General features: G+C 42.8%; 1 protein-coding gene across 1 annotated transcript; it reads left to right on the top strand.

The window, feature by feature from the left end:
- Positions 1 to 976: 976 nt before the first annotated feature.
- LOC147630873 (protein JINGUBANG-like) lies at positions 977 to 2,870 on the top strand. Its single transcript, XM_086808963.1, has one exon. It carries the CDS (start codon positions 1,330 to 1,332, stop codon positions 2,776 to 2,778), a length of 1,449 nt encoding a protein of 482 aa, XP_086665089.1. The 5' UTR covers positions 977 to 1,329; the 3' UTR covers positions 2,779 to 2,870.
- The last annotated feature ends 10,448 nt before the right edge of the window (positions 2,871 to 13,318 follow it).

Genomic DNA, 13,318 nt, shown 5'->3' with positions numbered 1-13,318 from the left:
TGCTATGAACATGAAAAAATAGATTTTAAACATGAAACTTATTGCATTCTCATGTGTACATTATCACATTTCCACTCCACATCTGATGGGTGTGACAATCTCCTCCTTACTTACTAATTTTAATTCGTGGAAGAATCATAAGTGTAAGCCTTTTCTCACTAGGCCACCCAAGAATAAGTGATCCAAGAGTGCCTCAAGGAGTTCCTCCCCCATTTTATCGACAGGTGGGCACAACAAAGATGGACAAGAGGGATGGGAGAGACTCGGCCTCCATGAGAATGGGAAGATGAGATCGCCCCTTTTTCGCCTTAATTAATAAGGTTACTAAAAATTTAAATATTTAAGATTTTTTGAACCTTAGGTTTTTAGATTTCACTAATTAATGAATTTTATTTATCGTTCATTGTGTGCCCCTATTAGTCTCGAGCAGGTCTACCAACTTCGACGCAAAGATGCTTCTTCTCACGCCAGATTAGAAAACGTGCTCACTGCTTTTGTTATATTCGTTGCATTGGCAGTGAAAAGCACATGTCCCAAATCACATTGCTGAGTTGGGAGAAGAGTAAACCGACGTGGAAGAATATGGGCTTCCAGACTCCCTCTCGCAAGTTGCAAGGTTGGTGCGATGATCCAGATATTTGTGTGCAGAAATTGTCCGTGAGGTGGGGACGCGGGAGGGGGACATAAAACTAAAAACACAGCGGCGTTTGGTGTTTTTTTGAGGGATGAAGGCCTGCGATTATAAGAGATGCACATGATTAAGGCCTTTTCACCAAATACCTTCGATTTTTTTAATGCCTAATGCCATGGAAGAAGGGCCTACGCACTAGTAAGTTCTTCATTTTTGCTTGGCCCTCCGGACTTCTTCGATCTCGTGAACCGCCTCTAGTCCAAAACTTTTTGGCTTGTACGCGATGAATAATGGAGGCAAGTTGCAGTAAATTGCCCCACAATCGAACCCGCACTCGCCAGCCCTCGCCGTGCTATAGATATATATACTACGTTGTTTCTTGGCGGCCTCTATGACTACATAAGGCTCCAGATTTTAGAAATTCCATACTAGCCGCTGTCGTGTCCTTTCTTGCCTGAACATTAAGCTTATTATACATGTCTTGCTGCACGCTCTAAGGTAGCTCTAAGGTACCATTAATGCTCTGAGTCAGTTGATTTGTCTTATGAGTACCCCCGTTGATTGCATTTTACGTTCATCTATTGGTTGCATAGCACGTTACATGCATGCACTAGCACATCATTGATCGACTCTGTGCAATCCCTTATAGTATATATATATATTTCACCTTCTAGCCGCCTCGCATAAAGCTAGTACAAATGGGTCTCCAAATTTGCCCTCGCGTGATGTCTGTCGCCGAGGGGCAAACTGATAATAGCTCTGCGTCTTCCCCAAATAGTAGTAGCCTCCCTCCTGTTGATCATGAATCCACCGTAGCACCCTCGCACTCATGTGCTAGTACTCCGGCCGCTTCGAAAATTGCACGGATCTTGCCACAGAAAGCCGTTGACTACTCTCAAATGAATATCAACGACTCCCATATAACTATGAGTCTAAGCCCTGCTTCTCACTCCACCTTGCTCCTCTGCCAGTGCAGCAGCTTGGGCTCCCTTCCCTCTCTCGGGCTCAGCTTTGGCTCAGATCATATATGCAAGGTAAATGGATCAGGCGTGATTGTGGTGGCCGACCATTGCTGCATCGGAACGCTAAGAGAGCTCGGAGACCAGGTGTCTTGTGTGGCATCGCCTGCTGACAATTATTATTATAGTGCCTCTTCTAGCGCCCATGCCATAAAGGTCTGGTCGAAGGATCAAGATCTTATTCGTGGGAAAGATAACTTCAACTCCTTCGGAGCGAAACAAGGGCCTGTGAGAGCTCTTCTTGTCGCGGGTGATAGGGTGTTTAGTTCACACCAAGATTTCAAGATTCGTGTGTGGGCAAGGCCGGACAAGGAGAGATCGTGCCCTTCCGGTGGCGACAACTACAAGCTGGTGGCGGCCATGCCCACGGTCTGGGACTGCATGACCAGATCGGTGCGGCCGGGTGGCTATGTGGAGGTAAGACGCCACCAGAGGAAGCTGTGGATCGAGCACATAGACGCAATTTCCGCCCTGGCGCTGGACAAGGAAGAGGGTTGCTTATACTCCGCATCGTGGGATAGAAGTGTGAAGGTGTGGAGGCTGCGGGACTTCAAATGCATCGAGTCCTTCAAAGCCCACGACGACGCCATCAACACTCTCGCCATCTCGCACGGCGGCTTCCTCTACACCGGCTCCGCAGACTCCAAAATCAAGGTGTGGGCGAGGCAATCCCAGAAGAAGCACTGCCTCGTTTCCACGCTAGAGGCCCACCGGTCGGCCGTGAACGCCCTCGCCCTCAGCCCGGACGGTTCCCTGCTCTACTCCGGGGCCTGCGACAAGGCCATCGTGGTGTGGGAAAGAGAAGAAAATGCCCAACACGTCAGCCTCGCGGGTGCCTTACGTGGCCACCGTCAAGCAGTTCTCTGCTTGGCCGCCGTGGGAAACGCCCTCTGCAGCGGCTCTGCAGACAAGACCATCCGGGTATGGCACAGAATGGCCGGGCGGCTGCACACTTGCGTAGCCGTCCTCCAGGGCCATACGGGGCCTGTGAAATGCCTGAGTGTTTCACCGTCCGACTGCGCCAACATGGACGCCTTCTGCCTGTATAGTGGAAGCTTGGATCATGACATCAAAGTGTGGAGAGTACGCCTTACGATAAGCCATCTAGAAGACCCAATTATTGATTAGTCCAATGTTCCAATACACTAATTATAATTATCGAGACAGCTATTCATTCACTAATTAGAACAATTACGTATGTGCATTGTATTCCGTTATTATTTATGACGGCATTGAAGCATTTATTTTCTTTTATCGTTGTAAAAGCAGTCCTTTTTCTCTCGTGTGTGTTTGCTTTAAATTTTCAAAAAATATGATTCAAATTTTATTAAACAAAAAAACTGTCGGAGGAATAAGAAACAAAAGGAATAGTGAACATACATCAAAATTAAGAAAGCTTGATGATGAAGAGGGGAGATGCACTTTAAAGGCATCTTGATTCATGGAAATGACAGTGCAAAATAAGGGAGACAATTAGTTAGAAACACATTTTCATTATCCATTTAAATATGCATTTCCATGATCAATTTTTAATGGATCAAATTCAACTATATTGTGTCATGTAAGCGACATAATTTATAGGTCTGTCGCTTACACGATGCTCTGGGAATTTAAAAGAAAAAACCCAAAACAGATGGCTCCCGTGAATTCGCAGGAGCCATCTCCTTTGTCTGCATCGCTTCCCTCTGCCGTTAAGTCCAGACGATCGGCCAAGCTTGTTCACCACCGAAACCGCTTCTCTGCCCCCCCCAGCTACTTCGTCTATCCAGGTATGTTGATACTAAATACAAACATCCTCTCTTACTAAACTTGATGAGGGGAATCTTCCTTTCACTATCTTTTGACTTTGGATGATTGTCATCATCCCTTGACTGTGTTGGACTCCAACTTGTCATACTTCTTCCCTATAGCAACTTAACTGAAATCCTTGTCATACCTCTGCATTTTCTCCATGGCATTGAAAATGAGCATCTTGTTCCAATGTTGTCCCCTCTCCCTTAACACAATGATAACTTGTTATACCGAGGTTGATCAAGGCACCTAACTGAAGCTGCACCTCCTATTCCCGAGAAGCCATTGAGGTACTCCTTTGAGGACCTGACTTCCATGGGCTAAAAGCTGAGGATTTGCCTAATGCATGCATGACCTTCCTGATGCTTCATAAATGCTTGTGTTTACCTTGCTTCAATGCCCTTGTGGTGCAAGTATGATGCCCCTAGGGTGGAGGTTGATCCTCACGCGATGAAGTAGGGTGGATGTTGTGGCTACTAGTCCTTGTAGGGCTACTAATCTAGGGTATTTGGGAACTTCACATTTTGTGATATATGCTTTATGGGACATGCAGTGCTTGTCATGTGGCTACACCTGCTACTCTGGTACCAATGTGACATAGCAAAAATATCCATGCATTAATTACAACCCTTAAGCACCTTGTAAGTGTCGGAATGGACAGTGGAAAATGAGAAGCATGTGAGAGAAATGAAACGCAGAAGTGCTGAGAGAGAAACGTTGTATAAACTATGCTATATACATTGTATATCCAGTACATTGTATATCCCAGTACAAAATTGGTGTGGGGGGATGACTTGCTATATATAGATGTAGGAGCAACCAATCGACCAGCATGGACTGGGCCGATGGCCTCTAAATAGGCCCACGACTGGGTAATATCCAGTTGGCCAGCATAAAAGCCAGTCAGATAGCCCACGACCAGCAGCATCTGGTCGGCCATGACTAGGTCTGGTCAGCCATAAAAAAATAGGCCCTCCAGGCTAGCAAGCTACTACAGCCAACCAGGGAAAAAACTACAACACCCCCACGTGGAGAAAAACTGAGAAAAAATGGACAATGAGGAAAAAAATGGAGAAACTCCTACATGGGCAGGCATGATGAAAAACAGGTAGAGGGAGAGGAGACACACACAGAGGAGTAAACCCTAATGTATTAAGCAAACCCTAACCATAGAGGGAAGCCATGTCCCTTCTCACACGATGCGTGAAGCCATAATCCATAATCTACAACACACTACTTGTGTTGTGTCCACACACAGGCTAACCCTAGCTAATGTCCACACACTATGACCAGCTGGACGCGGTCATTTATGTCTCACACATGTTACTACCTAACATGCCAGCACATAGTGCAACTGGCACAAGCTGACATCGAGCTTGAATCTCAATAGCCCCTCTTAAGCTCATGATGTACTGCCATAGATAAAGATGTAGATGAGCTTGGGCTATCAAAGCTCTCAACACTCCCCCTCAAGCTCATCCCATGTACTCCCAACATAGTATGGAAGTACTCAAACTTCTCCCTGCTAAGTGGCTTTGTAAAGATGTCAGCCACCTGCTCTTCAGTCTTCACATACTGCAGATCCACTGTACCATCCAACACTTTCTCTCTCACAAAATGATAGTGGACCTCTATATGTTTGGTCCGCGCATGAAAAACTGGATGCTTGGCCAACTGTATACTACTCATGTTGTCACAATGAATGATAACCTTGCCAGGCTCACCCAAATCAGCCAAGAGACTCTTTAACCATACTCCTTCACATGTAGCAATGGCTACACCCCTGTATTCAGCCTCTGTACTAGATAAAGCAACAGTAGGTTGCTTCTTACTGCTCCAACTCACCACTGCACTTCCAAATGTAAAGGCATAACCACTAGTAGACCTCCTGTCATACGAGCTATCTGCCCAATCTGTGTCTGTGTAGCCGTGTACATCCAAGCCTTTACAATGCTCATAAAGAAGACCGTAATGTTGTGCAGTGGTCTTTACATAGCGCATAATGCGTCTCACTACATCCAAATGAGGTTTTTTGGGACTTTGCATAAATTGGCTTACTAGCCCCACAGCATAACTAAGATCTGGTCATGTGATAGTCATGTAAATAAGACTGCCAACAACCATCTTTCGATACATAGATGAATCATCCAACTCTTCACCAAAATCAGCCCGTAGCTTTACATTCTGCTCCAAAGGTGTACTCATTGGCTTACACCCTATCATCCCATATTTTGCCAACATATCCAATGCATATTGGCGTTGCACTAACCATGTCCCTGCATGGTCTTTGATCACTTCAATCCCAAGAAAATATCTCAATTCACCCAAGTCTTTCATATCAAACTGCCCACTCAATGCCTTCTTGACATGCATAACATCTGTAGCATGATCTCCTGTGATAATCAAGTCATCTACATAGATGACAAGCAATACAATCCCATGATCTGTTTTCTTCACATAGAGTGAAGAATCTGCTGAAGAAACCTGAAATCCAAGGGAGATAAGATATCAACATAGATGACAAGCAAAACAATCCCATGATCTGTTTTCTTCACAGAGTGAAGAATCTGCTGAAGAAACCTGAAATCCAAGGGAGATAAGATATCAACTTATCTTATCACTCCAAGCACGAGGTGCTTGCTTCAAACCATATAATGCTTTCTTTAATCTGCATACATGAGTGGGGTACCTCGGGTGTACATATCCTTCTGGATGTGCCATATAAACTTCCTCTTGTAAATCACCATTTAGAAATGTATTTTTCACATCCATTTAATGCATTTCCCAACCATTTGCTGTAGCCATAGCAATGACTGCTCTCATTGTTCCCATCTTTGCAACCGGACTAAATGTTTTATCATAGTCCAAGCCTTGGGTTTGTGCATAACCGTTAGCTACCAACCGCGCTTTATGGCGCTCAATGGAACCATCTGATTTGCATTTCACCTTATAAACCCATTTATAACCAATGACATTTTTGCCTTGTGGTAAGGCAACCAAATCCCAAGTTTCATTTTGAACCAATGCGTCCATCTCAACATCCATTGCCTTCTCCCATACATGCTTCCCAATAGCTTCTATATAGCATGTAGGTTCCACATGCTTCACCAAAGAGATCATATATGCGTAATGCATAGCAAAGTCACAATATGTCAGCTTGTCAACTGGATACCTGACCCTCTATCCTGCCTTGCACCTGGTGTACGTAAAACTGGTATGCCAAGTTCCTCATCCAAACTTTCTGAACTTGATGACTTATAACCTGTAATGCCAATTCCTTCAACCTTCTTTTTCCCTTTATCCACAGCACTACTCCCAGTGCTCACACTCTCATGTCTCAAGTGTCCTGACCATGGATGTATAGTGCTACTCTCAGACTCTGCTGGCCCAGACATAGAAATAGAACTTGCTTGTGGCAAGTTTACATGCACATCAGCATCAATGGAATCAATGACACCCTCATCCTTTGCCTTGTACCAACTAGCAAGTTCATCAAACACCACATCTCGTGAGATAACCACTTGTCTAGTATGTGGATTGTAACATTTATGTGCCTTGCGATCCTATGCATACCCAACAAAAATGCACTTTTCTGCCCTAGGATCCAACTTCTTCCTTCTCTCATCTGGAACATGCACATAAGCTATGCTACCAAACACTTTGAGTTATCCAATGTCTGGCCTAAAACCTGTAAGACGCATCTCTGGTGTACATGTATGGCTACTGTGGATGTCTTATTAAGTACATACACAATCTTGCTTGCTTTCCAAACTGGCAAGCATCACAGACATGCATATTCCCATCATACTTGAATAAAGGTAGCCTACTAACAATGCCTCTTGCCTGCATGTTCTTTAACCTTTGTATGTTCACATGTCCAATCTTTTTATGCCGCATGTCAATGTCCTGTATACCACATTTTGGCTTTTAGAGAACATGGCCAATTTCAACTCAGGAATCCCAGCATCCAACTTAAATAACCTACCTTCTTTCTTGCCTTTGGCAACAATGACTCTATATCCATTTTTGAAATCCTCAACGAAGCAACCATGCTCGTTGAAATGAACCTGTAAACCTTGTTCAACCATTTGACCAACTGAGGCCAAACTTTTTGTAATAGAAGGCACATACAAGACATCTGCCACCATAGACTTTGTTTCACCATTGTGCATCACCAATGGTACACTTCCAACATGAGTGATAGCATGTTGAGAATCATCACCATGTCAATATTAGATAAAATGGAAAAAATCCCTCAAAATGGGAATGTATTTAAAAAATTTGTTTTGGCCATAACTTGAACATGCAAACTCCAATGCTATGTCACATGAATATGTTTTGACAAACTTTTGGATGAGTTTACCATACCCCCACTTTTTTTCATGGGAATGGGATTTTTTCCACTTTATCTAATATTGACAGGTCCTGTCTCCACATAGCCTTTCACATCCATTGGCTTCATATGTTCAAACCATTCGCCATGATAAGTCATATGGTTTGATGCTCCAGAGTCCATATACCAAGTGTCATCACTGCTCCATGACATGTTTCATGGCAAACAAATGATTTGCACTGCCATCATTTACTGCTTGATGCAAAATTTCCACCATGTTGTGCATAATGTCCACCATGTTGTGCTCTACGCCCTCTCAAATCATTTTGTTTGCGGTAACAATCACGTGCCATATGACCAAGCTTCCCACAGTAATGGCATTCCACATTTTGCATAGATGCTCATTGGCCTTGTCAATGTCCTCTTCCACGAGGATTACCTCTACTTCTCTAAGGTGTATATCCACAAGACCACCTCTAGCACCATATGAAGGCTGAAAATTCTGTTGTGGTGACCTATCCTGCCATCCACGACCATTACCATGACCTCGTGATGCAAGTCTCCCCCCTGTCTCTAAATCCCCTTTGTGAATAGAAAGCCTGATTCCTACCATTATCATCATGGCTAGTAGATGCATCATGAAAAGAGTCACTGAGTTTGATTTCCTCAACAAGCAAGAGTGAAACCAACTCATCAAAATATGGTAAACCTGTACTCAGAGGAGAGATAGATGTATCAAAAGACTTGTACTCCTTGCCAAGACCATGCAAGGTAATGTCTACCAAATCATCATCAGGCATGGGGGCATTGATAGTTGCCAATGCATAATCATGAATACTCCTTCCTTTTCGCTTCACATTATGAATCTGTTGTCTCAACTGAGACTTACGAGCACTAGTATCTGTATCAAACATCTTTACCAACATATCCCATGCATCCTTGGGATTCTCAGCATCATGTATATGTATGAGTATAGCATCCGAGATACATATAGACAAGTAATGCAAAACTTTGTATGCTCTCTATGACCATTGCTTATGAGCTACAACTTGTTGTTGTAGCTCATAAGCAATGGTAGGTTGTCGGGGTAGTTCCGGCTTTGGCTCCGCACATGTAGGTTGTCGAGGTAGTTCCGGCTCTGGCTCCGCACATGTAACAAGGTTCCAAAATCCTTTTCCTTTCAGAAAGCTTTTAATCCTATACTTCCATGCTTGGAAGTTCTTTCTATCCAACTTCTCACCCACAATCTGTACTGGGTTGTCTGACATATTTGCTCAATGCAAATGTACCTTCTGCACACGTCCAATTCTATAAATGAGCCTTCCTCAGCTCAACCACGCTCTAATAAGTGTTCTAGATACTCCAAAGTACTCAACGAACTTCACTGTTGATGTAGAAAATCACTCTGATTGCATTCAAATTAAACTAGCATACGCAGTCCAAAGTACCCTATTTTGGCGCGCTTTCCAAGGCTTCAAATTGCAATGTAGTGGTTCAATCAAGTGTAGATAACTTGCATTGACACCTAAACAAGATCAATGTTGCATATTAACACCAGCCAAGGTGCGTACATACCAAAAATATCAAATCCCCTTCTCTGTTTTGAGAAAAACCCAGTAAAAACCAGTAGGAAAAGTGCTATAATTTCTTCAATTCTTGTCCAAATTGAGAGACTAGGCATTCATTAGCTTAGAAATGATGTCTACTAACTCCATGTAAAAGAAATTAGACCAATTATAAAAGTTGAGAGAGTAATTAGCTAATTAATGACCCTCTGTTTCACTAATCACTGTATACAGCCTATTTAATCAGCTCATAATCACTGTATACAGCCTGTTTAATCAGCTCATAATCACTGTATACAGCCTATTTAATCAGCTCATAATCAGCTCCAAAATGCATAATTTCTCCAACCAACCACATAGAAACCTTCTCATCTATGTGTATCACAACATTGCTAAGAAAATTTTGAGATTAATCAACCACAAAACTAGTATTTGACCTCCACTTTGCAAATGGATGAATATTCTGCCCTGTTTCTGGCCTTCAGGCTGTGCCGCCTGCTGTAGAGGAGGTTTGGAGAGATATGTTAGTTCCCAACACTCCTAGGCATGCACCCAAGCCACTAATGTGTTGATTTTTACAAAAGACCATCTCCAATTGCATCAAAATTGAACCTCTATTCTTTGTTTTTGTGAGGGCTTCAAAACAGTGAATTTTCAATCACTCCAATGCATCAAACTTGCTCCAAATTCATTGTAGGGCTTGCACATGAGTTGCCAATACATTCCCATTTTCCAGATACATGATTCTTTGTCAGATTTGCATCCATTTGCCTCATACATTCACCACTCAAGCTTCAATGGAGAGCTTGCAAAACAGAATTTTTCTTTGCTTTGGGCAACTCAAATCTGATGTGTGTTTTTGCACCTATAATCCACTCAAGGATGTTTAGTATTCCTTACCCAGTAGGCCAAGCTCTCAGATTTGATGAAAATCGGTGTGCTCCAAGCTTCATAGCTCCAATGGCAAGCTCCACAACTTTTCTTCACAGCTTCTTCTCCCTCTTCTCTCACTCATTCATAAACCCTAATAGAGAGCACTAGGCTCTGATACCATGATGAAAAATAGGTAGAGGGAGAGGAGACAAATACATAGGAGAAAAACCTAATGTATTAAGCAAACCCTAACCACCATAGAGGGAAGCCATGTCCCTTCTCACACAATGCATGAAGCCATAATCCATAATCTACAACACACTACTTGTGTTGTGTCCACACACAGCTAACCCTAGCTAATGTCCACACACTATGACCAGCTGGACGCGGTCATTTATGTCTCACACATGTTACTACCTAACATGCCAGCACATAGTGCAACTGGCACAAGCTGACATTGAGCTTGAATCTCAACAAGGCACACCCACAAGAATGGCCCTCACTCCCTACTGAGTAATATGTACAGACATGAAATGATTGCTAACACCTCCTCTCAGCTCCTGGATGTGGAACCAATCCCAGTGAGCTAGAGTGCTAACACAGCATCTGCTGAGGTTAGAGGCTTTGTGAAGAGGTCCGCCGCATTGTCCTTTGTCGAACAAAATACTAGCAAGATGTCACCAGCCAAAATCTTCTCTCTGAAGGTACAATTCAAGTATGAATATTTTGACTAAGGTGGAGCAATATTAGAGCCTTGTAGTTGTTGATGCCTTCAGGTATCCTGCCTGTTAATTGATTATGACCTAGATTAAGGTACTGTAACTTAGACAAAGCTGTGATTTGGGATGCAATGCCACCATCAAGGTTGTTGAGTGGCAAAGACAACCAAGTAAGGTTACTAAGCCTAGCTATGGTGTCGGGCAAGGGCCCACTGAGTGCATTTTCCCCTACATCTAGTGTTGCAAGAAGGTCAATGAGCCCAAGGTGCTTGGTATAGTGCCAGTCAAGTTGTTTTGCTATAAGTACATGGATCGGAAGCTTTCACAAGCTCCAACCTCAGTGGGAATGCTTCCAGTTAGGTGGTTTTTTAAAGCAGAAAAATAATCTAGGCTCTTGAATACTCTGATCTCCGACAGGAGGGTGCCAGTAAGCTGATTCACTTTAATATGTAGTGTCACAAGGTCGATGCAATTGTACAAGTAGGTGGGGATGGTACCAATTAGTGAGTTCAAGAAGAGCCTTAGATTGGTGAGAAGTTTCAGGTTCACAATTTCCAAGGGATATGGCCTTCTAACTGGTTTTGACCAAGGTAGAGGGCAGAGAGATGAGCAATTCCAAGTGTGGGGGGAATGGTGGTTGCTAGATTGTTGTCATTCATAAGAATATTTATGAGGTTAGTGAGCTTTCTCAACTCTGGGGGTATGGGGATGCTAAGGTCATTTTATGGGAGAGAAGAATGTGAGGGCAAAAGGACGAAAGGACCAGATGTATGAGAGATCAGAGAAAAACAACACAACATGAAATGGGTGAGTGAGCGTATATATGATGGTGAGTGAAAATATGTACAAGAGGTCATCTAATGTGAGGAGACTCTGAGTAGAAGACCTGTGCAGAAGCAGAGATGATGTCGAAGAGTTGAAGCACGATCGATGACGAAGGCTCGCGTCGATGTGAGGCAAAGGCACTCCGTGAGGTGGTCATTGGTCGAAGTCTCATGTCGGTAGATGCAGAGGCACTCCGAGGGGGTAGTGGGTAACGAAAGATGAACTGATGATGCAAACTCTGGTGACAAGGGTGTTGCGACGATGATACGTGAATGGTGAAGAAGAGCAGAGAGGGTTGCCATCTCAAGTGGTGCAAGCTCTGGTGACAAGGGTGCTGCAATACCTGAGGGGTGGTGAGGAGCAGAGAGGGCTTCCATCCTGATAATGTGAGATGGTGAGCAGAGAGGGCTACTATCCCGAGGTAATAAACCGTAGAAGAAAAATGATGGTGTGCTATAGAAGAGAGTGGGCTATTTTCCCAAGATGTGTACTGTGATGATAAAACGCTGATGTGTTCTATAGTAGCAGAGAGTGGGATGTTGTCCCAAAGAGTGAACTAAAAATAAAACGCTGATGTGATGAAGTGTAGCAAAGAGAGCTGTTGTCCCATGAGCTGATGTAAAACAATGGTATGGTCTATGTAGCAGAGAGGGCTATTGTCCCATGAACTAATATGAAACGATGGTATGCTCTATGTAGCAGAGAGGGCTGCTATCCCATGAGATGATGTGAAACACTAATGTGCTTAAGCTGACCAGCCAATGATAAAGCAGATGATATGCAAGCACTAGCAGCAACACTAGCAACATATAATCACGTGGTAACCTGATATGGTCAATGGAGTCACGAAGTCCATAATAGGAAATTTGGAAAAATCCCAATTTCCATTTTCATATGTTTAGGACAAATTAGCCAATAATAGGTCAATAAAATGTATTAATGTCTTTTCTCCAAAGTGCGTATTTGTGATAGTGAGGCTTACAATACTTAAAGTATATTATATTTAAGGACAATCTTATAGGAATGCTTTATTTAAAATCAACATTCTATACCATGAATTTTGTGATCACAGTCATCATGTTACCTCAACAATATATCGAAAAAACATAGAAAATAATTTTTTGATTAATTTATCAGTCATTCACTAATTAACGAGACGAACCCTTTGCAAGGATAGCATGTCCTACTCCAAACTCAAAGTTCACAAATATCTTTATTTCCATGAACTCAACATTACATCCACAAACATTACTCAATCACTGAGTGTGTCAACTTGATGACATCCTTATGTCTATTCATATAGCTACCAATATCCTTCATTCACAAATATCTTCACTTCCATGAACTCAACATTACATCCATTAAAATTACTCATCATTGAGTGTGTCAACTTGATGACATCCTTGTGTCCATTCATATAATTACCAATATTTGTTAAGTTAGCCAAAGATAATAATGGAGATAGAAAAAATGAATGTTCATTAAAGATAAGGCCTTACCAATGATACTTACAAATTGACATGACTATACAAGACCAAAACACTCATAAAAATACAGTTGTA

The sequence above is a fragment of the Cibotium barometz genome, chromosome 15, assembly GCF_041138505.1.
Source record: "Cibotium barometz isolate CiBa-2024 chromosome 15, ASM4113850v1, whole genome shotgun sequence".
Taxonomy (NCBI): Eukaryota; Viridiplantae; Streptophyta; class Polypodiopsida; order Cyatheales; family Cibotiaceae; genus Cibotium; species Cibotium barometz.
This window is presented reverse-complemented; position numbering and strand designations above follow the sequence as displayed.